The sequence below is a fragment of the Astyanax mexicanus genome, chromosome 13, assembly GCF_023375975.1.
Source record: "Astyanax mexicanus isolate ESR-SI-001 chromosome 13, AstMex3_surface, whole genome shotgun sequence".
Classification (NCBI taxonomy): domain Eukaryota; kingdom Metazoa; phylum Chordata; class Actinopteri; order Characiformes; family Acestrorhamphidae; genus Astyanax; species Astyanax mexicanus.
Window position 1 is genome coordinate 38,447,740 of NC_064420.1, and position 26,770 is coordinate 38,474,509.

Consider the following 26,770-nt stretch of genomic DNA (forward strand, 5'->3'; position numbering starts at 1 on the left):
GAATGCAGCTGCTGTAGCTGCAGTAGTAAGCAGCGCTGTGGCAGGCGAGCAGACTCACACACTGTGCTACGATACGATACGATACGATACGATAATCCTTTATTAATCCCGCAATGGGGAAATTTACAATGTTACAGCAGTACAGAGGAAAGGACAGAGAAACATGCCAGGAAAAAAAGATATATAAAAACAAATAATGATAAATCTATATATACAAAAACAATTACAGGAAATATATAAAAGCTACTTAAAAAAAATTATATATAGTAAAGGAAATATATATATATATATATATATATATATATATATATATATATACATCTAGTGCATAGAGATATAATTATGGTAGGGTGTGACCAGTATTATTGCACAAAGAGTAGCAGTAAATAAATATCAAATAAATAGTAGATAAAAAGGTGAGAGAAATATTGCACGTTAAACATATACAGCAAGAGTGCACCATCACATAGGGGTCAAAAGGGGTGTGCGATTCCAATACAAACTTGCTGGAGAGATGAGTGAAGTTATAATGTATATTTTATATTGTTTTAAAATGGCTACACCAAAAAGTCAATGCTCAGAGTGCTTGAACATAGAACAGCTTTGTGGTACAACCCTTTTTGGGCACAATAAAATGCTAAATAAGTGAGGGCATTTACATACAGTAGAGGTGGGTGATATGGCTCTAAACTAATATCACAATATTTCATGTTTTTTTATTGACAATGATACATTTGGAGGAATGACAACACTGAATTAGTTATAAACGGCGCTCATGCTGGATTAGTTCAATAGTTAGCTAACTATCATAAAACTGAGGCTGCAAATGAGACAGATACTGTGTCATATCATATTAAAAAGCCTTTTAAAGGTTGTCCTTCAATGTGAAACTAATTCACAATAATAGGCGGTCTGACTGGTGAGTTTTTGTGTGAACTTAATGTTTTGGCTGCCCTGGCGTGCTGTAGGCATACAAATGGTGATACGTTTTGAACTGTTGTACTTGTACGCAAATTAAGCATTTATTGTTGAGTCTATTGTATACTTTTGTAGTTTGTAGCTGTATTTGTGGGCTGTTGATGAGTATTAAGTTAATGTAGAATAGAGATATAGAGAATATGTAGTTATTGTAATATTTATGTATGTGTCGGTCGGCCAGCGGCGGGGTGGGGGAGTATAGGGGGGTGGTTGCAGAAGGAGTACCCACTATATTTACTGCACGCCACTGAGATATATGTATATATATATATATTACTACGCTAAAATTTCTAGTAGGATATCCTAATAGGATTTCTAGGTCACATGAGTAATGTGATAACTCCAGAAATCAGATTAGATTTTTTTAGCTGCATTTAAATTCTAAATGAATGCTAAATGAATGAAAGACTTCTAAAAGTGTTGTCTTGTCTTCCGGGCCTACAAAGGATTAGTAAACAGAGTAGCGGAAAAAGCAAGAACACCTCTATCACCAAAATGAGGAAGGATGAATGTATAGAATACTAGTATAACAGTATAAACTGCTGCAGGGGAAGAGAAATATGCATTAACAAATGTGAATGAGGTACTGAAACAAGCATAAGCAAAAAGGAAAAATAAACAATGCAAACCTTTTAAGGATTTAAGGGAAATAATAAAAGAAATGCATAAAGCAATATCAGCTGCTATAGTGCTTAAAGGGTAAAGGCTCAGAAATGCTAAATGAGGTCACCAGAGTATAGTGAAGTGCGTGCAGATCTAACATGTGGCCACCCACCACTTTTTCCTGTTCCACCAAGTGACATACAGTGAGTCCAAGAAGTATTTGATCCCTTGCTGATTTTCTTCGTTGGCCCACTAATAAAGACATGATCATTCTATACTTTTAATGGTAGATGTATTCTTACATGGAGACAGAATATTAAAAAGAAAATCCAGAAAATAAATCTAAGGAATATATATTAATTGATTTGTATTTCATGGAGTGAAATAAGTATTTGATCCCTTAGTATTCATTAGCAGTTCTGGCTTTTACAGACCAGTTAGACACTCCCAATCAACTTGTTACCTGACCTGAAGCCACCTGTTCTCACTAATCACTTGTGTGAAAAACACCTGTCCACAGAATCAGACAGATCACACAGATTTCAAGTCTCCAACATGGGTAAAACCAAAGAGCTGTCACAGGACCTCAGAGTCAGAATTGTTGACCTTCACAAAGCTGGAATGGGCCACAAAAAGATTAGTAAGGTGTTGGATGTGAAAGTAACAACTATTGGTGCAATTATCAGAAAGTTTAAAGAGTATAACATGACAATCAACAGACCTCGGCCCGGTGCTCCAAAGAAGATTTCGCCTCGTGGGGTGGCAATGATGCTGAGAACGGTCAGAAATCGTCCTGCAACCACTCGGCAGGAGTTAGCAAATGACCTGAAGGCAGCTGGGACCACAGTTTGCAAGGAAACAATTGGCAACACTTTGCGCAACAATGGATTCGCATCCTGCAGTGCCCGAAAGGTACCCCTGCTGAAGAGAGCACATGTGGAGGCGCGCCTCAAGTATGCCAATGATCATTTGAAAGATGAACCAAGTTATTGGGAGAAGGTTTTGTGGTCAGACGAGACCAAAATTGAACTTTTTGGCCTCAACTCCACCCGCCATGTGTGGAGGAAGAAAAATGCTGCCTATGACCCCAAGAACACTGTGCCCACCGTCAAGCATGGAGGTGGAAGCATAATGTTTTCGGGGTGTTTCTCTGCCAAGGGTACAGAGCTACTTCACCGCATCACTGGGAAGATGGATGGAGCCATGTACCGCACAATCCTGAGGGACAACCTCCTCCCCTCTGCCAGGGATCTGAAAATGGGCCGTGGTTGGGTCTTCCAACATGATAACGACCCTAAACATACAGCAAAGGCAACAAAGGATTGGCTCAAGAAAAATCACATTAAGGTCATGGAGTGGCCCAGCCAGTCGCCAGACCTCAATCCGATCGAAAATCTATGGAGGGAGCTGAAGGTCAGAGTTGCCAAGCGACAGCCCACCAACCTTCATGATTTAGAGAGGATCTGCAAAGAAGAGTGGGCCAAAATTCCCCCTGGTGTGTGTGCTAAACTTGTGGTTAACTACAACAAACGTCTCACCGCTGTGCTTGCAAACAAAGGCTTTGCCACTAAGTATTGAGTGTGTTTGGCAAGAGGGATCAAATACTTATTTTCCTCATTGAAATACAAATTAATTAAAATATATTCTTTAAAATTATATTCTGGATTTTTGTCTTGATATTCTGTCTCTCCATGTTAGAATATATCTACCATTAAAAGTGCAGAAGGATAGTGTCTTTATTAGTGGGCAAACAAAGAAAATCAGCAAGGGATCAAATACTTCTTGGACTCACTGTACTTGCCAACACCAAGGCCACATTCAGCTGAAAACTCACTGCTGTACATTTTTACTATATATTTAAGATATGCACATTAATCATGTTCATCACCAAATAAGATTTCAGTAGTCCGTATCTGACCACGTGTCCAATGCCAGCTGAATGTTTTTATATTAGTTGTAGATTAATTATTATTTAGCACTCAGCACCTTAAACTAAAAGATCCAATTTGTTTTTGTCATGCTGTTTCCACTATGAACAGACACATGCCTCACACTTGTATTTTGTAGGCTTCTGTTGTGTGTGGAAACTATGGATGGAAAACTACAAAAACGAAAGTGAATCTACAGGCCCTGTGTCACAAACATACTAAACATAAATATATATTTGCCTGTTATTATACCTATTTTAGTTTGGACAGTATATTGTCTAAGCATTTATTTTTATATATTTTAAAGACCATTTTATGACACTAATATTAATCATGCTAATACTGCAATAGGGCTGTGTCTTGGCAAGAATATAGCTATTAGATACACATACAGGTGTTACCAATCTATATAATGGTATACTGTGAGTAAGGTGATAAATTTTGCATTTGTTTAAGACTTCAACGGTAGAAGTATAAATAACATCTTCACATAAATGTATAAATTCGAAGTAAAAGAAACATTTTCTTTTTATGTAACAATACTTAACAGTGGGATCCTACACAACACAATATAAACCACTTCTGACACCAATCTTTACATGTGAACTAGTGCTGGGGAAATTAGAACCCTATGCATTTTTTACATACCGCTATAGACACTGCGGAGGCCGTGTAGAACAGTGAAGCACACAGAAGAACACACAGCTCGCTAGCTAACGCTAGCCAGTTAGCATAAAAAGCTAACATACTGGAAGCTCAGCTATGTGGGGCCTAAACACTCGTCCCTTGCTCCATCCTGCCTGAGAACAGCACTTTATCCCACAGACGAGCCTAGAAACAGCCCTGAGTACAGAATCATTTATTCAGCAAGTGATAAAACTGCCTAAAACTAAAGAATATGAGGTAAGCAGTAACTTCAGCCCTATTTCAATATATTGATGCACCCTGACCTGAACGTATTTGTTAATTGAAGAAAGAAGGGAACTGTGGCTGATTTTAAAACTCCTCTAATTAAAATGCCTCTAATGGTTTGAACTATTTAAAATATTTAGTTTTGTAAAGGAAGCCATGTTAAAGTTAAAAGTCCATTTAAATTCTTCAGCTGTTTTTCTGCTAATGCAGTCTGAATCCTTCATATCTTGTGTAATTTTGTGGGACAAAGTAAACCCAATAGTAATCAAATCCTTCATTTAAAGCCTTAATGTTTTATATCATATGTATTCCTAAACGTAGTGTAAGTCACAAACCTATACAAAAGCCCAGACATGCAAAAAATATAAATAAATATTAAAAATACAAATACCGTGATGTACGGTGAAACTGTCTGAATTTTGAAACATACCGTGATATACATTTTTGGTCATACTAATCATGGTCATAATAAAAAAAAAATAATCGATACAGTATTGCAAAATAAAATATTGTGATACTTCTGTATATGGTTACGTTATTACACCCAGAATGCTGATATATAGGTTGCTACAGACTGCAATGGTGTGTGTAAACAAACATGTTCATGGTCAGGCAAAACCTGAATTGTGACAGTAATAAAAAGTTACCAATGCCTTAAAAGCCTAGAAAGGTTAATAAATTAGGTCAACAGCAACAGCAGTGGCCAACACTTAACCCCTCCAATCAAGCCAAGTGCTAACCCCAAATTCAGCTGAACATTGTGTGTTCTCACTATAAACACACACCTTACACTCCACATTCAGCTTGTGGTTTGGTGTTGTGACTACTATTGTTTGTATACGGGCTCCTCGACGTGTAATCATCTTATCTGGGTATTATTCTGGCACTGTGTTTTCTAGATCACCTCCATGTGTCAGGCTGGCTATAATTAATAGTTTTATTTATGCTGCCAGAGCCGAGAGGCAGCAGTTACGTGGCTCGGGCCGAAACTGCTGAGGACTGAGTGAGGAAGTTGGTTAGGCCACAGCTGCGTCACGGCTCAAACTGACAGGAAGAAAGAGTACAGCACATGAGTGTTTCTACGTACAGTACGGCTGCTCGCAGCTTGGTTGCAGCGTCTCACTTTGTTTTTATTCTCATTCACTTTTTTTTTTACTGGACCACAGAAAGGCTTTGAAGCAAGACGATTCGGCTGCAAACTTCAAGCTACATCTCGTGCCGTGGTGTTGTTGTCTCCCCCTGCAGCCCCCACCCCCAACTCAAACCCAAAGTCTGAGTGTGTGGCTGTGTTTAGGTCAGGGTGCAGGGCAGGTTGCTGGGGTGAGTGGGGTACAGGGGCAGATGGCCCTCAGTGTGTAGCCACAGGGAGGGACCACTGGGCCACCATTCGCGTGTGTGGAAAAGGGCAAAGGAGAGCAAAAGAGGCTGTGGCCCCGGCCGGCAGACATGGGATGCTGTAGCGTGACTCCAAAGGCTGGAGGAATTGACGAGGTGGGCCCGGACGAGATTGAACTCCTGGATGTTGAAGCGACAGGGTAAGAACACCGCTTTTGTGTCAATTTTCTCTATTTTACGTTAAACACGGTCTTTGTTTGCCTAGGCTTGACTGAAACACAAGAACTTCCTTTTTTTTTGAGCTGTTTGGAAAAAGGAAAATGTTTGGTCACCTGCAAGACCAGTGAGGTTTTTATAAAAAAAGTCATCTGAGTCCAGATTTACTCAGATTTAGTGACGTGCATGTTGTTCATAGGTAAGAATAGAGCTACTAGTAAATGCAGATAAAAACGTGCAAAAATGTTGGTTAAAATAATTTAAGCTGAATTGAAATGTAGTGTATGAAGTGTTGTGGAGAGAAAAGTAGTTTTGTGCAGTACAGGTGGCTTTAGTTCATTTTTGAAAAATGTATAAGAAAAGAGTATAAGGAAAAAAAAAATCTCAAGTAAGAATGACTGTTTAAGGTTTGATTAAGCACATTTCCAGTTGTATTTCAGTCACAGTTTGTAGTAAACTGATATTTAGAAGAATAAATGCAAGATATAAAATAAGGCCATTTAAAATCCAAAAAACACTATTGCTACTACTGCCAACTGCCAACACATGACTGCGCATTTCATTTAGACTGTTTCTGACTGTTTCTTACGCAAATGCGAGTAATGCCGTGCGTTGTCTCTCGGACGGGTAGGAGTTGTGCTGTTAAAGATCTAATTACAGCCTCTTGCGCAATAAATGAAGCAGCACTAATACAGTAAGTCTAATTGAAAGAGTAAAGCATGTTTGAGCAGTCTGGTGTCTTGCACAGGGCTGGGCTCAATCCTCTCATTAGGAAACTGCAGGGATTAGAGAGGGAGGTAATCAGAGGCTCATACACTGCCAAACTGCCAAACTGCTGTGTCCAAACTGCCACAGCATCCCTCCAAAAAGCCCACGCCCCTTAGAATCGGATATACAAAGGGGTATTGTTTGGTATCTTCAAAGCAGAAGACAAATAAATGTCCTACTTTCTTAGGTAAAGGTTACAGAATTGATAGAGTGCTTAAGGACCATTTCTGTTTAAAAATTCATAGTCAAATGTAAAAGTTTAAAAGTGATTTAGAAAGGTAGTTTAAAAGTATAAAAAGTAAATAAATAAGAATGGAGAGTTCAGTTAATAGCTTAGAAGTAGTGATGCACACATCAATCATTTACACATAGTAAGGAAATATGTCTTTTAGAGTAATGAGAAAAGAATATGAAGATTTCAGAGGGTCAGATGGACAGTGTCTGCCCCCTACTCACCTCCCACAGTAATCTGCTTATGTCTGGACGCTCGGCTGGCGGAGCAAAAAAGGCTTCAGTCGAGGGAGCAGGGGGAAGGGGAAACCGAGGATGAGACAGCAAATTAGCAAAAGGCACTTTATGAAAATCCACTGTAAGAAAGGAAAAAGGGCCTTTGATTAGTTGAATTGCTATTTAATTGCTTATAAAAAAAACTCTGTTGTTATATTATATATAATATATAATACATAGGCCTATCTAGGCTTGACTAAAAACTGCTGTTATTGTTGACACACAATGCCCTTTTATGAGTATAAAGATTTTTCAGTTCAAACATTTGCATTTTTTGTATAATTTCACCTTAATAAGTGTATATCTTATCTAGCTAGCTACTAGCCTACACGGGCAGTTTAATAAAAATAAAAAAACTGACGCAAAGATGTAATAGAAAAATGTTTCTGTATGCTCACCCAAAATGTCTTAAAATAGTCATTAACACATTTTACCACACAGCATAGAGTGTAAGTGTGGTGAATGCAGTTTCACCCATCACTAAGTGAGAAATTTCTACTGCAATGACGCGCAAACTGGTGTTGAACAGGTCGCATTTAGCCAGGGGTTAACAATAACAAAGTACGTCATTAGTTTTTGTACTTTTACTGTACTCTAGTTTTTTCTTGTATCTGTACACTTCTGGTGCACTAATTTTTAGTTTTCTTAAGTCATAACATTAAATGTTAGTGATCTTTTGGATTAGCCAGACTAGCTATACAGCTATGCAGGGCATTAGAAACAGGAATATATTATTCACTTCATGATCATCATACTGGTTGTTTATTTGTTTTGTCATTCTAGAATTTATCTTTAGAGCTTTAGGGAACTTTACAGCTAGAATGTGTCATATATTAGTAAACTCTGGGTTAAAAGGGGAGGAAATGTAATAAAAGTAAAGCCTACTGTGCTTAATTAAAATTCCTAGACATCTGAACCTCTAAAAACTCCATTACAGAACATTATTACACCGAATAGTTATGAATATACTTCCTGATGGCCAAGACACAGTTTTACCATAGTAAAGGGGTTTAACAGCCCAGTTTTCAAAGTGTTCACGTGTTAACACTCATGCTGTGAATAAGATACTATCTGTAATATCCAGGCAACATTACGAGGCTGAATGCAGCAAAGAAAGCAGTTCAGATCATTCTAGTGAGGTCATATTTATGAGTGTTGTAAACAGTTGATAATTAATCCAAAGAAGAGTCTCTGGAATCTCTATTCAGCTTTGTCTGGGTGCCCAATTTCCTCATTTTACTCCTTCTTCTTCTTTTCTCCAGTTTTATTGCTTTAAATACTACACAAATTAAAAAGCAAGTCAGTTTCTACTACTTTCATTGTACTGCTTACATTAACTACTTTAAACATAGAGCTTTACATGATGTTATGTGTAGTAAACACACATGACTGTCAATGATGTTTCTTACATGACTTAGTAAATATACAGAAAATAAAGATGCATTATGATAAAGAAAAGCTAATCTGTAAACTTGTGTTTGAAGCAAGTTTTTAATAAATATACATTTAAACTTTTTATACCCTCTTGGTTCTACTGAATGGAAACTGTTTGCCTTAAGGGGTTTGTGCTTAAGAGTCAGACTAAATAATGTATTAATGTTTGACAATTTCATAAAAGATTAATGCAGCAAGAGTGACACTAGATTCCAAAGGTGTCAAAAGTACTGGTATTTACATTTGTTACTCAGATAGAAATATAGATACTAGGGTATAAAAATACTTATAAATTGGTGAACCAACTGTGACACTAATATGAAACCCATTTCCACCACTTAAAAAAAATAGGGGTCCTCCATAATAATGAGATAGTAAGTCATAACGAAACAGTAAGCCATAATCAGTGATGTCAGTAACGCGTTACTTAGTAACGCGTTACTCTAATCTGACCCTTTTTTTCAGTAACGAGTAATCTAACGCGTTACTATTTCCAAGATCAGATTAAAGTTACTTATTTAAGTCACTGTGCGTTACTCTCTCTCTCTCTCTCTCTCTCTCCACCTCATCTCCTCCACACACACACACACACACACCGCTCCCTTACCCATTCCCCCTCCGCTCTTCCCCAATCACACGCGTCTCGCTTTCTCCCCTGTCTGTCTCTCTCTCTCTCGCGCTCGGCGTGTCTTTAGTTTCCGCCCGTTTTCGTTTTTCGCCAGTTCTCGGCGCCCTATCTCTTTATTAAAGCGTTTTTTTTTTTTTTGCGGCCGCGTCCCAATTCACTAGCCAGGGCAGCGGTCTGCCACAAATTTGATTGGCAGAGGAGAGCATTTAAAGATTTTACACCACACGTTCGCTGTGGCGCAGAGCGCACAATACCGTAAAGACAAGAAAAGTTCCGGTGCTTTAAATGAACACTGTCAGAATTCAATCCTTCTCAGTAGTTGGGTCCGGTCTGGGTCCGTATTGGACAACGTCTGGGTCCGGACCCGGACCGCAGTCTGCAAATATGTGATCCCTGGTCTAGACCATATACACGGTTCTGTTTTATAAAACCACTCTTTGCTGCCCTGCAGAGAACAACAAGTTCAATGTTAAGATTTACAGTGCTAAATATGTCAGGTCAAGAAAGACTTTCTTTATTTTATATATTTTTTATAAAAACAAGTATTTATGTTTAGTAAAATCAAAAAAGACCATATTTTATTTTTTTATAAAAAAAATATTTATGTTAATTTTTTTATTTTTATAAAAAAAAAACCTTTTTTTTTTTAGGAAATAGTTCAACTTAATAGAGATAAATTGTTGATGTTAAAAATGCATTTTCCAATAAAGGGAGTATTGGCAAAACTGGTTATAATGTTTATGTTAAGGCGGCGGGAGGTGGTGTCTGCAGCTGCTGAAAGTAACTAATAAAGTAACTTGTAAAGTAACTTTTAAAATCAAGTAATCCATAAAGTAACTAAGTTACTTTTTAAAGGAGTAATCAGTAATCAGTAATCGGATTACTTTTTCAAAGTAACTATACCATCACTGGCCATAATTATGACATACTAAGTCACAATGAGATAGTTAGTCATAATTATGAGATATTAAATCACAATGAGTGTCAAAATTATGAGATACTAAGTCATAAGGTGATAGTAAGCCATCATTTTGAGATATTAAGTCATAAAGAGACAGTAAGCCACAATTATGGGATAGTAAGTCATAATTATGATATTAAGTCAAAATTGTGAAATAAAACCCATAATTATGAAGAAAAAAAACATAATTATCTAATTATGACTTACTATCTCATAGCTATGACTTAGTGGAAGACCTTTAATTTTTGTCCATAATAAAATAATATTGTTATTGATATTTTTACTTTCAGGAGCTAGCCTTAACTGAATACATTAAATTATTTAGGTGAATACTTTTTTACTGTTACTCAAGTGGACTTCTAACTACTTCTTTTACAGGAGTTATAATTTTCCTTGGATATACTCTTTTTATCTAGTTATCTTAGTTAACTAGCTAGGTTAGGGGTTAACGTTACATGATTTGTGTATTTTGTCCACCACTGAATTTAGTTAGCTAAGCTAGCTACAACCTACATGCTAGCTATCATGACTAAAAATAACAAAAATGCTCTTAATTTCATTTTATTTACATGTGAGGAACATTAAACTCTTATCTCCGAGATGTAGTTAACAAGTAAACCTTCTGTAGTCCTGTTTAATTGACAGACAGTTATAAACAAACATGCTAACGCTAGCTTAGCTAACTAGTTAACTAACTTAACTTGCTAAGTAGCTAGATAACTAACCTGTCTAACCCTAGTTAGCTAGCTTAATATTGACTGTTTCCCCTTGCTGTTATCTTCACAGTTTCACCATTATCTGATTTTATCCTTTCTCTAAAAGCTGTGTACCAACATTTTCAGTGTTACCTGATGTTTCCAGGGTTTGGACTCTGGGGGAGAGGCTACAGGTTTCCAGGCCTGAGACCAGTGAACCTCCTCACCGCTGTCCATCTGTGCTCCAGTTCAAAGAGGAGGCAAGTGTTTAACCAGAAAGTAAAAATCCAACCCAGGGTTTCGTACCAACTGCAGCCCAGGCAGTTGGTACGAAACCCTGGGTTGGATTTTTACTTTCTGGACCTGGGTTACCCACCTTCCCATAAAAGATCATTATTCATTATGTGAGAAACACAGATTTAAACCCTTAACTTTGATTAATGGTCTCAAAATGCTCTGCACCACTACCCTGAATTATGTAGTCAAAACTAATTAATTTAATAATTACCTACATAAACTGCACTGTTTTATTTTTGCTTTATATTTATAATTCTATAATGGCAATAAAATTATCCAGGGTTCAACACAGCTCCTAAAATATCACGGTAGTAAAATCAATTTTGAAGACTTAAAATATTAATTTAATTTAATGAAAGTTTCTCCAATTCTCACTTGATTTAAATAAAAAAAATCCTTAATTTAATACAAATTCTTAAAATTGTCCACTCAAGATGAGAGAATAGAATTAATGAATCAAGAAAACAGTTTGATTAAGAGAGCAAAATATACAACCAAGAGTACAGGTTGTCAAACTGTAGGATTAAATCGATGGATTGTTAAATTTGGAAACCATTTATTAAATCAAAACACAGAAACAATAGACATTTTATTCATGCAGATAAATGACTATATATATATATATATATATATATATATATATATATATATATATATATATATATATATATATATATAATCAAAGAGAGAGGGAGAGAGAGAGAGAGACACTCTGCTCTATTGAAATTATGTTTTTATATAGTATTACTACATTTAGCTATTACTACATTTAGCATTTTAGGGTTATATAATTAAATTAATATATCAGTCTGACTTCATCATTTCTTTGTACTTCTCATTTAAGGTCCCAGATCCCATCTCTTCAAATGAGTTCATGCAGAAAAGAAACTCACAAGTATGACTTTACATCAACACAACTAATATCACAGTGTCTAATCTGTGAAATAGGTTTAACCCCAGTTATTCCGAATATTTGTGCAAATGGATGCTTATGGGCTAAATAAAATGTTTATATTGTATCGTGTGTGGGAAAAAACAAACCCTTTTTTATATTTTCTAATTTCAAAGAAAATAAAGACATTTTTTTCTCTGATAAGATTTTTTGTATTTGTAAATGTAAGCTTATTTTGCTTATTTATCTTGAGTCATTTGAACTCAAGATAAAAGACTACAAATTTGAGAAAGAAAATCAGGGATTTAACTTGATTCAAGTCCCACTTCAAGGATTCTGAGATGGCTTAGGTTAAGATATCTTACTAAAAAAAATTCCCCATTGTCAGATTTTTGCTTGCGTAAAGATATACGTTTCCATTTTTTTAAATTTTGTCTTGTTTTTGCCTGTGTTTGTTGTTTGCAAGGTTTTACTCTGGGGGTGGACAAAAGATGAGCTTCACCAGAGACTCTACACTCATCCGGTTAGAGACTGGGAGGGCCGACCACTGCACACTTACGGAGACATCATACACTCTTCACTTGTGTCTTTACACAATGGCTACACAAAGGTAAGAAAAAAGAAAGGGAACATAGATTTATGGATTAATAAACACTTATTTTAAATATACTATACAAAAAACATTTGGGACAAAATGACTTCCTTTAAATCCAAAAGCTTATCAGCAAAAACACACCAATATAGCCATGCTGAGAATTTCAATTTAAATTTCTTTAGTGTAGCTTGATGGGTTTCACTGATACTGTATTTTTACAAGATGCAGATCAGGCAGTTCTAGCTTCTGACCTCAGAGGTGCACAAGAACTCTTGACCTGAATAAGCACATGACTCACATTTTCTCATGTACGTATTTTCCCACACAGGTGATGAGCGAAAGATATCTAGTCCTGTTTTCTTTTCATTTATTAATCCTCGCTCTGGACAACTCAAACCAGGACTTCATCTACGAGGTAATTTCTGTCTGTGCGACGTTTGTGTAGTTAAACTTCCTAAATAGATTTGTGAGTTCCTGTTTCACTCTTTGCCCAGGTACCCATAGATGAGTGTGTGATGTGTCTTTGCAGGGCATTCTTCCTCTGTCAGCAATTGAGGTGCGAGTAATTTCACAACAGGACTCTAGTGCGTCACACATGTTTGAGATTAGTGGTGAGTGCGTCTTATAATAAAGTCAATCATGCTTCCTGTGGAAAACATAATGAAAATCTGAAGTAAAGTATTAAAGACAGGTCATATCATACCCTGAGAGCCTTGAAATTAATGTGGCCTGAACTTGTAACTCATCTGGCATTTACTAGAAGCCCACATATCACCAGAGGTGGGTGAGACGTGGTTACTGTAATTGTTAAAGTAGATGTAGTTTTTAAACTAGTGGTTGGATTAAAGGTGGAGGAGATGCTACCCTCTCATATCTGTAACATAGAGCTGTAGTATTATGTACTCTACAGTAATTATAATAATTAGTATTGTTTTATTGTATTATAGTCATAATTGTATCTGTATCGGTATTTGTATTGTTATTGACAGTAGACAATCAAGCATTTCCTGACATGCATGCGCACCACTACCATATACTACTTCCTGCATGAAGTAGTATCTGAAACGTTTTAAATGTGCTGTTTTTTAAGCTTATTATATCCTATTTGGTATACAGAACACACTGCCTTTACCAAACTAGTATGTATAAAAATGGAACACTGGGATCTTTGGGTTATCAGTATTGTTATCAGTATCTAAAAGGAATTTTAATTTGTTTTTGTATGTATAGAAAATTCATTCAGTATATATATATATATATAGAGAGAGAGAGAGAGGAATAAAAAACAAATCTGAGCCACTACTAGGCCAATTTCCAAGTGGTAAGTGCGCCACTAGTAATTGCCAGATATGGCCCAGGTTCATACCAGGTTCATATTGCTATCAGGACAGAGTTCAATCCAAAAAAGTTCTCCTGAAGAAGGCACCCTGCCCTGCACACTGTAGTGCTCAACCTGCTCCCAACACACCTGATTTAACTAAACAAAGCATTAACAAGCCTTTTTACAATTGCAGGGGGTGTGTTAAAGCAGGGACATCACTATAATGTGCAGTTAAGAGTAAGAAACACTGAATTAATGCAACCCTACCCATTTATGAAGGGAAAAACATCATATTAAACATTTAGGGGCTCAATCCAAAATCAGTCGTGAAATATATTTTTAATGCACACTGATGTGTAGGCCAAGACTAGGCTAGAATAAAGTTAATTCCTAAAACAGATTAAATCAGCTCAATTTTAAAAGTATATTAGCATTTCAAGTCGTTTTTCTAAAAAACTGACATGATCTTCCAGACATTATGGACTGGATTCTCAGACCAGGTTTAAGCCTAGTCTTGGGTGTTTTCACACCAGCACTTTTTGTCCGCTTCGCAATCTTGTTGCGGTTTGTTTTAGCTGGGGTGAAAACATCAATCACTCTTGGGTGTGGTCAAAACAACCACATAGAGACTTGAGAGAGGAGGTGGTCTCTGTCTGGATATTCTCATGTTTGAGCTGAACAGCTGTTGTTCAGGTGCAGTTTAACCTGATTTATTACCCAGGATATCAATACAGCTTTTAACAAGTGCAGTCTCTGCTGCTGTTCCATGCTAAGTTTTTCATGCTTAGCTTGCCCCTCTCGGCTACCCAACTCCAAAAAAAAATTGGTGTGTGCTGCCATCCCATTAAAAAATAAATCGTTTATACAGGACAGGGGCATGTTTACAGCGTTTGGTGTGAAAGCAGCTTTATTAAATCTGTCTGGAACAGAGGACCTTCCTGTGTTTATTTTTTAGCCCCGCCCTAGACAGCTCTGACCAATAAGTGGAGACAACACGGTCATGGTTGTTATGATGCATTTTGTTCCACTTCTTGTTTTCCTTATGTCAAAACAAACTAAACTGAAGTAAACATACCCATTAACTGATTCAGACCAGAGAAACAAACTATACTGGTGTGATTTTTTTCCTTTCAAATAAGAACTTCTATTTAGAATGTTATGCAGTCAAATATTAGGTTTAATCCCTGTTTGGGATTAACTGGTTCTATGTGTATAGAAAATATTTGGGCAACTTATATTTTGCATGATATTACAAGTTATGGATCATCAATGTAAGGGATTGGTAATTAGTGCTGTTCTTTTTCCTGTGCAGGGCCCATGGTGGACTCCAAGATTTTCATCTGTGCCAATGCTGCTGACAGAAAGTGCTGGATTGAGAGTATAGAGGACAGAAGATACAAATCCCTCAGACAGCAGCTCAGTCCCTCTCACAGCGCCCTGTCCTACCTGGTACAATACACACACACACACACACACACACACTCCTTCTTCATTGTGTTTTTTTACTAGCTTTCTGAAAAATAGATTTAAACAGAGCACAAAAGTCAGTGTAATTTTTATTAAATAAATGTTCTGATCATTTCAGGCTAAATGCAACAATAGAAAATTAGATGCTAGTTAGTTATTATTATTATTATTATTATTATTATTATTATTATTATTATTATGTAGTGTAGCGTACAAGAAATATGTTTTTATCTATTTTTCCAATGTTAGTTCTTTCATCTCTGCCCCTTACAATCAGAATTTCATGAAAAATTAAAAGAAAATAATCTTTTCTTTATTTTCTGATTTTTCCATTTTTGCATTTTAAAAGTTGAATTATAAAATCAGATTTGTGTTACAAGACATACAAATGGACAAATCTGAAAATCAAGAGAACACCCAACTTTTCATTTTTTTGTTAAAATTCTGTTTGTAAAAGGCTCAAATGAAAAACAAGACAATTAAAAAATGATGAAAAACTTCTTCACTGTACTAAATGAAAAAAAAAGAATGATTACGTTTTATAACATTTTTTTTTTTTTTTTTTGCTTGATACGGTCAGAAAATTAAACTGCTAAACATTACACTCAACCCACAAATTAAACCCATACTAGTGAAAATACTGTATATGTGCATATATATGCCTGACAATGTATAATAGAGGCATTATCTGGTGGACAAAATATAATTAGCTAAAATGCACCACCATGAGGACAAATGGTGAAATTCAAGATAGAGTATACTTTTTAATGCACCGACTGCATGAGCTCCTTGACAGCTGTGATGATCATTGTTTTGGGTTATTTCTAATCACAATAAATAATAGAGAACGGAAGGCAGGAACATTTGACTTAATATGTGCTAAATTCAGCTAAATGTGTACTAAAATTAACCTAATATTAGATAACATAAGATAACACTAGATAATGTGCCCATATGGGGCCTGTATGTGTAGACTTTTAACTGGCAACCACAAAGTTTTGTCCATGTGTTTTATCATGACCCCGCTTATCGATGCCCATCAGGGTTGGTGATGAGATTAACATCCCATTCATTAACAGCACATGAACAAACCTGGAGTCCACCTAGTCCAAGTAATGCTTAGTCCAAAAAGCTTCATCTAAAAAAAAACAGAATTCTTCAATTACGGTCCTGGGGAGGCAGATTCCAGCACAGATTTGAGGTTTCTCTTGTTAAATAAACTAATGAAAGCTTGTTAATTAAATGAAATATGTTTGAGCTGGGAAATGAAAACACTATTCAGGCCTTTCAGAGCCAAAGAACCGAAGAACCCTGAGCCAAGTTTCAGGTGAAGTCTTAACAGAAAAATGTATTTCCACTCCAGCTGCCATGTGATGAGAACTGGAAGAAGGAAGAACTGAAGAGGTACTTGTTGAGGTCCCCTATCTGGCAGTGGGAGGGAACGCCTATTCACCACATGGGCCAGCCTGTTTACCTGTCACTGGTGCACATCAGCAACATGCAGACACATGTACGTTTGAGAAATCAGATCAATTACTATGCATCTCATCACAGGATCAAAAAAGTGTTCATATTTTAGCCAATCAAATTGATTGGATTGTTTTTTTTTTTGTTTGTTTGTTTTTTTCCGCAGGCATCCCAGGAGCGCCTCCTTGTACTCTTTCCTTTGGACCTCCTCATCCTGTCTGTGGACACTCAGCGGGTTCATGTAAAGTATGAGGTAAGATAAATAGCCCTATCTGGACGGGATTAGTTTTTCAGGGGGTCCTGGGGTAATTTTCTCTTTTATGGGGGATCCTCTGTGATTATATTCCCATTTGAAACGACCATGTGCTTTTTTTTTTTAGATGTTCTCTGAGAAAATTACAGGCTGAATTAAATACTGTTTCCACGGAGATGCATGTAAACACAACAGTGAGTGGAACTGGAGGAGCTACTGAACGCCTAAAAACCTAAAAACTCACTGGTCCTCCTGTTTTTTTAATTGCAGTCTGGATGCAAGAGTCTATCACTAAATAAAAGTGTGAAATATTTTTTCACAGATGTCCCCCTGAGAAACTAATCCTATCCGGATAGGGCTAATGACAAACACAAACGTCATACACTGCTTTAATGCCTTGCATTTGTTGGCGTAAGGCTTGGATGCAGGAACTTGGAGCTAGTTTGGAAACCCATTCCATGAAGCTCTCTATGCTCTACTGTTCTTGGCGACCTCTGCACAGTATGCACCTCAGCATCCGCTGACCACACTCTGTTATTTTACACTGACAGAGCAAGTTGCTGTCATTCCCAGTCTTATCCACTGTGTTAGAATAGCACTGACAGTTGGCTGTGGAATATTTAGTAGTGAACAAAGTTTACGACTGGACTGCATCCCATCACTGAGCTCCTGAGAGCGAGCCATTATTTTACTAATGTCTGTAGAAGCAGTCTGCATGTCTAGTGCTTGGTGTTATACACATGTGACCATGAAAGTGAATAAAATGTCTGAATTCAGTGATTTGGATGGGCGAGAGCATACTTTTGGCAATATATTGAATGGCCAGTGCATCATATTAGCATTTAGGGGCAGTTTCCTAGACAGAGATTAAGCTCAGTCTTAGAATATATTTTTAAATCACACTTGTGTAGGCCAAGACTAGGCTTTATCCCTGTTTGGGAAACTACCCTATAAAGATAATTTCTAAAACAGATTACATTAGCTACAGATTCAATTATTTTGGCATTTTAAATAGTTTTTCTGAAAAAAATAAAACTGACATGATCTTCCAGACATTATGGACTGGTTTCTCAGACCAGATTTTAGCCTAGTCTTAGGTTTCCACACCAGCACTTTTTGTTCGTTTTTAGCCTTGTTGTAATTTGTTTTTGGCAGGTATTAATAAATAAATAAATAAATAAAATCACACTCAGTGCAGAAAAACAACCAAATCGAGACCTGAGAGAGGAGGTGGTATGGTATCTGGTACTCCTCATGTTTGAGCTAAACAGCTGTTGTTCAGGTGCAGTTTAACCTGATTTATTACCCAGATTATCAATACAGCTATTAACAAATGCCATCTCTGCTGCTGCTCCATGCTAATCATTTTTTAAAAGTAAAAGTATTGGTACACCAGCTGATTTACTGATTCTTCTAAAGTCAAGGGTATTAAATGGGGAACTATTCCAGCTTTTGTTGGAGTAACTGTCTCTACTTCCTACTAGTCTTTGGAGCATTGCTTTTAGGATATGATTTTGTTGGATGATCACCACGTCACCCTAGCTTCAAAGTACCGGATGGAGCACAATTATTCCAGACAACACAGTTCCCCTGCTTAACAGCTCAATGCTGGAAGCTTTATACCAACCTAGGCCTCACCTGGAATTAGAAATGGTGCCAATAGGTTTAATCTTTCCATTCAAAATACTTCAACAGGAACTAAACAGTCTGTGTTCAGAGTTTGCATATCAAACATTTGGACATATGTTGTATTTGTAATATACTGTGAACTTAGTCCTCCTGAACTAAGAAATAACTCATTTTTTAATATATGCAATTAATATAATTACTGAATTTATTTAACAGATTATATTGATAAACTTTTTTTTTTTTTTTTTTTTTCACAGGGGCGTCTGCCAAGGAAGGGTATCCGAGCTTTGGAGAAATCCGCCCTGCCTGGGAGACTACAGTTTGAACTCACAGGTTGGTTAGTCCACACATGTTTAGTAAAGTAATAATTTATTAAAATTAGACAAACAAACAGTTAAAGACACAAATGCAACCAATATCCTCAATTTACAGTTAATCATTAGTACAAACCACAGCAAATATCACACAATATATACACACACTGAATATACAGCACACCAAAAACACAGTATATACACACACTGAATATACAGCACACCAAAAACACAGTATATACACACACTGAATATACAGCACACCAAAAACACTGAAATTTAACATTTAAATCCTGTTAGTTTGTCCAACATTTTGTTTTAGTACATGATAATCCTTAAAAAGGCGACATCCTTTTTTCTTTTTTTTTTACCCCATAACCCTCTAATAGACATGATTACAGATCACTATAAAATGTGCTACAACAGCTAAAAGAGCAGTCTCAGTCTCAGCAAGCCCTCCCGCATCCTTGCACTGATAACTGTCGAGTCTGTGCTCCCCAAAAGAAAGGATACATCGCTGGAAGAAGGAGTTGAGGTCCAGCTGAGGTCCACCTCATGAAGGATTCAGCAGAATTGGAATTGTTACTGTGCTGAACTGAAGGCCTCGGTGCTGGTTTAGGCCAGGCACGGAGAGCATTGTTAGTACTGGCCGGCTGTGGTGGTACAGTTTGCCATTCGGTGATTGAGCTTCTTTTGAGGAAGAGCTTAAGTTCTGGGGGAGATTGTCTCGTAGCCACAGGGGTTGTAAAGCATGTCTGAGCATGGCGTTTTCTTTTGTAGGATCTAACACTTACATTAGAGGAGAAACCTGGAAAGAGTTCTAGCGCTGCTTTGACATGGTCCCTCACAACTGCGTCCATTCTTCTCTTATCCACTGTCCAGAGATCAGTACTGCTTGGACAGAGTGGGATTTTGGGAATCTAGAGGTAAAAAAAAAAAATAAAAATAAATAAATAAATAAATACTGGATAAATCAGATCACAATAAGGTGACTTTTGTTGAAATAAGGAAGCACTGAATATTTAGCAAGCAAAAACATTTGGCCAAAATTTTGAAACGTGAAGACAGAATAGAGACAGAGGCCAAAAGAGCACTGCTGTACACAGTGCAGGCAGGCAGTAAGAAAGAGAGCCGGCAGGGAGAGCAAAAATAAATAAATTAAATGCAGATTTAAGTTACTTTTAACTCCCTACTCACACAATTGGTATGGCCGTTTTTGCATAGCCATTAAATTTATTAGTTTATCAAAAAAAAAAAAAAAAAAAAAAAAGGCTTAATGCCAGACAATAAATACAATACATTTTAATTTCACACTTTGCATTATGCAGTTACCAAATTTGATATAAAGTTTAGTTTGATGATTTAACAGCTAACTAAGATAATTATCTTTGGCTCCAAGGGACAATTTTCAGGTATGTTTGCCATTTGTTTTTAGCTTGCGTAGATGGTACTTTAGGCATGGGAGTAAAATAACTTCAATTTTACATTGACTTTTATATTTTTTGTAGTGTACAAACAAAATTTGTGCATGCACACAAATTGTTTTGTTTGAAATATCACATGATTGAGAATTACAGGAAACAAGCTTACTGTAAAGACTGTAAATATCATATTGGTGTTGCTTTTTTTGACATGGTTATTGCAAAAGTGATCTTAATTTTGGCTCAGAGGGGTAATAAAAAAAAGGCATATTCCTGCAGATTTCCTGTATCACTTTACTAACCTCTTCCCAACTGGCTGTTTTTTCCAGCTACAATATACAAGCTGTACAGGGCTAGGATAGGAACATTAGCTAAGCTAACAGCATTAGCATTTGTTTTTTGGTTTACCAGAAGACTGGCCTTCCCTGTGTAAATTTTACCCACATGTGACTTGAGTAGCACAGCCAAGGGACATTTATGATTATAATAACCCTACTGAAGTAAATTCATAGTTAAAATAGTAGCACCGCTGAGGTAAATGCATGTCTGCTGGTTTATGAAGGCTTACCTTTATGAAACAACTATAAGATGATAAGCAAGCATTCACAGGCTTCTCAATTCTCCTCCGGTCAGCTCCCATAAAGGCCATCACTTTACTTATTATCTAAAGAGACAAGAAATGATTTAATGAACACGAATGAGATGTTGAGATGTGTGCGAGAGGACAAATATGCTCAAACATATGTAAGCAAAGGAGAATTACTTGAGAATATGAGAGCATCTTTCTGGTAGAGTCTAGAATGAGGCACACCACCAGTCCCAGGTAAGAGCGACTCTTCCAGTAGACCAGATCATGGAGCTTTTCCTGGGACTTCATGCGAGGATCACCCTTCTCTACCGTTTGCATTCTTTCAAGCCAAGTGACAATTTGAGGCCTAGGCATACTGGCGGTTTCTGAGAAATAATACCATGAACTGAAGCGAAGCTAACAGCAGAAAAGATCTGGAATAAGAGAACTAACTCTTCACTATATCATGTCTGACACCCTTAATTCATTCATTCGTAGCACATGTTGCTCTAAGATCAGCTGTCTTTGGAGGAGTGGCCAATTATTCCGGGGTAAGCCTTCCACTTAGCCTGCTTCCTGTGGAAGTCTCAGCAGTTTAATCAGTAGAAATGCTTTTTCGGGTTTAACACACCCTCTTCATGTCGGTACGGGGTTGTTAACGGGTTGATTAGATGGATCAAGTGTGTGGGGAGCAAGTAAAGCAAAGGTGTGGCTTTTGGGAGGTCGAGCCAAATTAACCAGTTGATTCAGAGAAAGATTGGATCTTCTGAGACATTCCAACCATCACCCACCACAGTGACATCTGGTGGGCAATCAGGCACCTAACCTGTTCAAAATGTTCCCAAACTGCAGACCTAGATCTTTTTTGAGGTCCTTCCATTTTAAAAATACTAATAATTGAACAAATTTTGAGAAATAGATAATAAAGCAATGCAAAGTGTGTGTGATTTTTCTCCACCAAACGGTTACAATGCTTTGCATCTATTTTAAAGTGTGCCAATGTTGTCATGTGACAACATTGGCACATGACAACATTGGAGTTTTAAGAAACTCCTGAAGACAGAGCTCATCAAAGAGCACTTACTCTCTTAACACCTCTAACAAACTAACTACTTCTAACCTCATTTCCTTCTTCCTCTCCTTCACTTCTCTATCCTTTTATTTCCCTTTGTCCTCCTTTTATCCCTATCCAAAGATGTTTTACCTTTAAACTTATTTTACATTGTACTTGACTATTGTAAGTCGCTTTGGACAAAAGCGTCTGCCAAATGTAATGTAATGTAATGTAATGTAATGTGTCATGTTGACAACAAACACAGTTCTGAGATCAGATTTTTCAAAACTCAATCAGAAACCTTTTAACTTTTTTTGAAAGGATTTTAAACGTTTCAAAACTATGTGACACAACGAAACCTGTTCTGGAACAGTCACTCGCCTTTTTCCGTTTTGATACAGACTTTAATGCAGTGTATTGTGACACTGACATTTAGAGCGTTTATTAGGCACCCTTACCCAGAGCAACTAACAAAATTCTTTGCTATGAAAATATCCTTAGCTAGCTAGCTACTAGAGGATAAAATCAAATGCACTGATACAAACACAAGTCTGTATGAATACCTAGAATCTTTAGTAGACCTTTTGTTTTATTTTCTTTCTTTTTTTTTTTCTAAAACGTCTTTTGATATTGATATTGGTGAATATAATAATGCTAAGTGTGTAATCCCTTAAAAGGCTAATTTTTGTTTGATAATGTTTAATAATAAACGTTACTACAAATTCTAATTGTAATTGTTATAGAAATATTTTTTTAAAATGTAAGCAACTTTTCTAAACTTCATTTTAAATCAGTTTATTCTTAAATACAATGTAAACAGTTCATGTCCTCCAAACCTTTAGTTCTGTTATGTTTCTCTAGTTTTTATGTCTATTTTCGAACATGCAGGATTTGGGTTGATTCCTGTTACTGATCTGGAATTATTAAGTGGAGTAGAGAGAAAACAGGCAGCTTCTCCAAGTGTCCTGTAGGAGATTTCAAAGCTCTTAAATTTTCAGAATGTGAAAAACCTATTTTACTGCAGAAAAAAGGGTTTGGTATCACCTGTAAAGTGGTTAATAGTCCTTAATTGGCTGATTGTGGTGTGTTAGATTGGGATGGAGATGAAACCTGACACGTGGTCAAGGTAGACTAATGGTTTAATGGTAGGGTGACCAGATTTGGGTTTCTTAAAAGGAAGACACCTTTTTTTTTGGGGGGGGGGGGGGGGGGGGGGTTACCTCCATCACCTCAAAGTCCCTGTGTAATCCTAACATTACTAACGTTACTACCTGTTTATGTGCTACACATTTCTGCTCAGTCTGTCCCTCGTTTCCTCTGTCAAAAGCCTGCTCTCACGGTCTGAACGTACCACGCAGAGAAAAGGTGTAGAACCGGCGGACACACACGTGCTTTCGCTTGTAAACACTCTTTCTTTCTTCTTCACACACACACAACGCAAAGTAGATAGATTTGAGGAGAAGGGCGTTACTAATTTGCGATACAGAGAAACCTGTAATGGAGTGGAATGGAACAGTGTGGCAATTCTAATCACAATGCACTATACAGTCAAACAAAATCCCGGACGATTTTGAAATTCCCCCCGGACATTTTTTTAGGTCTCAAAAGTAGGACATGTCCGGGAAAAAGAGGACGTTTGGTCACCCTACTTAATGGCCTCCTCTCCAATGAAAGGTCATTGCTTAACTGTTATATGTTTTATTTATTTTTAGGGGATTTAATGGAACCTTTGAAGATCTCCTGCACTTACCCAGAGGATTATCAGAACTGGATCTTCCAGTTACAGCAGGTATGATTTCACGCATTCCTCATTTCCATCACAAAACTGAAAAGATCTTTGAAATACAATGAACAAAGAGGACTTACTGCCAAACACTCCATAATCTAACATCGTTCCAGTAAATAATCCCTTTTTTACTCATTGTTTTTCACTCTTTGTGTTCTTTAAGCCTGAAAAGTTGCCTCACACCATTTCCAACCACACGCCTCCACCTCTCATACCGAAGAAACGCAGGAGCTGAAGACGAGCAGCTGAAGACTTGGAAAGAAAAAAGGAATCTACAGATGAAAGAACAACATGATACTGCTGAGCAGTTTTACTGTATTTTACAGTGTGTGCGTTTACATGCAATCAAACATCCATTTATCAGATTACTGCAGTTATCTGATTATTCAAGTATTCATGTAATTAGTACTCCGATTTCTTAGATCGATTTCTAAAAATCTGATTGAGAAATCTGGATCTGGAAGAGAGCTGGATGGATTTTAGCTCCTTAATGGAATTTCTCTGTGCGTGTAAACTTTAAACAGGAGAATTCTGGGATTCCTCAGTCTGCGCATGTGTGAAATCAGACTGTGGTGCTGTAAATAAGTGAGTAGTGTTGAACACAGCATCCACAAGATGGCAGTGCTGAAACTGAAGGATTTAAATGAACCTCATCTTCTAACTGATTCCAGTATTTTCATATTGCAATTTGCAGCTCAGTGTGTTTTTAAAAAGAGTGAGTTTACATGATAGTTGTGTCACATTTTAAGGCCTTTTTACACCTGATTTGGGTGTGATTTATTTGGCCAAAAAAAAAATAAAACATCAAGCACTTGAATCAAAGCCATATCAAGGTTGAATCATATTAGATTATGTTTTGGTCAATGTTGTTGTTGCAACGTTGTTTCAATGTCCTACTTTTCAAGATTGAACTATAGATTACGTTCCCTTTTCATTCTATGTTGGACATGCTTAAAAAGATATTGTTCTTTGAGGGTTAATAAAGGCAACGGTTCCATATAATACAGTCAACACTTAAAAAAAGGGGCCAAACCTGGATATTAAAGGAGAACTCTGGTGTAAAATGGACTTTTGGTGTAGTAAAACATGTAGTAGCTCACCTCCTCTCTCCTACAGCTTTCTGAGATACAGTAATTTTGTGCTTTTTACCCAGCACTCTGTACAACGGCCGTATCGGGGCATATTTTGCCCCAATAAATCGTTTTTTTATACCGCTCTCCAGACTTAAAGTAGCTCCACACCTTTTTGATAGAATCCGGAGAGCCCTGACATTTAAAACGAGGCATTAATAACATAAAACATGCACAAGAAGCTTATTAAAAACCACTGGGCTCTCCTTTTCTACCAAAATATGCCCGATGTGGCCGTTGTACAGAATCCTGGGCAAAAAGCACAAAATTACTGGATCTCAGAAAGCTGCGGGAGAGCGGAGGTGTGTTGTTTGTCAAGGAGCATCATGCATCATAGTCTGTTCATGTTCCACAAAGCTTTCTGAACTATATCTTCCCTTGCTAATATGCAGTCGTGGAGCAGGGACATCAAATAGAGCAGAGAAAAAAGAGAGCAGAAAGCAAACACTGATCAGAGAAACAGAAAGAATGGTGATTTATTAAAGATGTGGAATATCTAGCCCTGTTTACAGAGCACAAAAGGTGAAAATCGTGTCAGTTAAAAGGTTCCACCCTGTTATAAGTGTATTTCCAAAAAGAATTGTGCTTGGTGTGAAAGAGCCTTTATTCTGTAAGATTATTCCTGGTTGTAAAGCAAAAAGTTTTCCCATTATCTGATTATCCAAGTTCAAGTAAACTTGTTGGTTAGATTGTAGACAAACTCATCAGTGTTCTGCAGTAATTGGATTATGTAGATTATAAGTGCTTATAAATGCACTCAGTGAACATGATGTTACTGAAAAAGCTCTTTTACAGTCTTTTTACAGTGAGTGTATTCTGATTGCCATGATGTCTGTTTACAGTTTCTTGCCAATGAATATACATATCTTCATTTGTACATAAAAAAACCTTTTGTTTTAAGCTGCAGTTAAACTTCTAAATGTGATGTATAGATTTGAGTAGGATGTGCAATTAGTGAAGTGATGTTTACTGAAGAAAATGCATGTACATGTTTTCTACGAAGCGGTGTTTTCTCATGCAAGTACATAATGCTTCTCTGAGATGTAATAAATTACTTTAATTAGAAGTGCATTCCTGAGCCTCCGCTGCAGCTCTCTCTTATCTTATTAACCGCAGCTCCTATTCTGCAGCCGTCACCGCTCTGATTTAGAACAGTCGGAAAGTCAGCGAAAGCACTCAAAGCCCTTGGTTTGCCTGTCACAATAAAGTTTTTCAATTTACCTCATACCCAGAAGTCTGCTCCCACCTCCAGGCCAGAGATATGAGGTGAGCTAGACTGGAGTAGCCTTGAGTGAAAGCCAGCTTTATGAGGCGGGCATTGTTGCTGAGCGCAGGCACGGCTGGAGCACCAGGATACAAGCAAAGGAAATGAACCCTGTCTGTGGATGGAGCAACTATAAAGAACTATTTCCCTCAAAAGAAATTCTACAAAATCTCAAAATTAGTGTTTTCACTGGATTAAAACAAAGAATCAGATTCATCACAACAATACTGAGTTGTAATTAAAGATAGTTTTGTTTCTAAACTAAAAGCAGAAGCATTTCCGAGTTAAAAAGGGGCAAAATATTGTGTTTAATGGGACCAGTGTATTGAAACGACCATCCCTGCTAA

At 37.0% G+C, this 26,770-nt stretch overlaps 2 protein-coding genes and 1 long non-coding RNA gene across 3 annotated transcripts in view; 1 reads left to right on the forward strand and 2 right to left on the reverse strand.

Moving 5' to 3' along the window:
- Positions 1-11,217, reverse strand: part of LOC103029913 (uncharacterized) — a 41,493-nt gene extending 30,276 nt beyond the window's left edge. Inside the window, exons 1-2 of the long non-coding RNA XR_002650899.2 lie at positions 11,119-11,217; positions 7,197-7,327 (exon numbers count right to left, since the gene is read on the reverse strand). This is a non-coding gene — a long non-coding RNA (uncharacterized LOC103029913). The remainder of the gene's footprint in view (positions 1-7,196; positions 7,328-11,118) is intronic.
- Positions 5,506-26,230, forward strand: LOC103031185 (rho guanine nucleotide exchange factor 6). The gene is made up of 12 exons (XM_007246265.4): positions 5,506-5,956; positions 11,132-11,225; positions 12,107-12,157; positions 12,621-12,764; positions 13,078-13,164; positions 13,279-13,360; positions 15,383-15,519; positions 16,901-17,047; positions 17,171-17,257; positions 19,144-19,219; positions 23,956-24,032; positions 24,193-26,230. The coding sequence occupies exons 1-12, from the start codon at positions 5,868-5,870 to the stop codon at positions 24,262-24,264; spliced, it is 1,143 nt and encodes a 380-aa protein (XP_007246327.2). The 5' UTR covers positions 5,506-5,867; the 3' UTR covers positions 24,265-26,230.
- Positions 19,239-21,647, reverse strand: LOC103030870 (uncharacterized). Its single transcript, XM_007246264.4, has 3 exons — positions 21,385-21,647; positions 21,190-21,285; positions 19,239-20,120 (listed from the first exon to the last, which is right to left on the reverse strand). Exons 1-3 carry the CDS (start codon positions 21,562-21,564, stop codon positions 19,647-19,649), a joined length of 750 nt encoding a protein of 249 aa, XP_007246326.3. The 5' UTR covers positions 21,565-21,647; the 3' UTR covers positions 19,239-19,646.
- Positions 26,231-26,770: the final 540 nt, after the last annotated feature.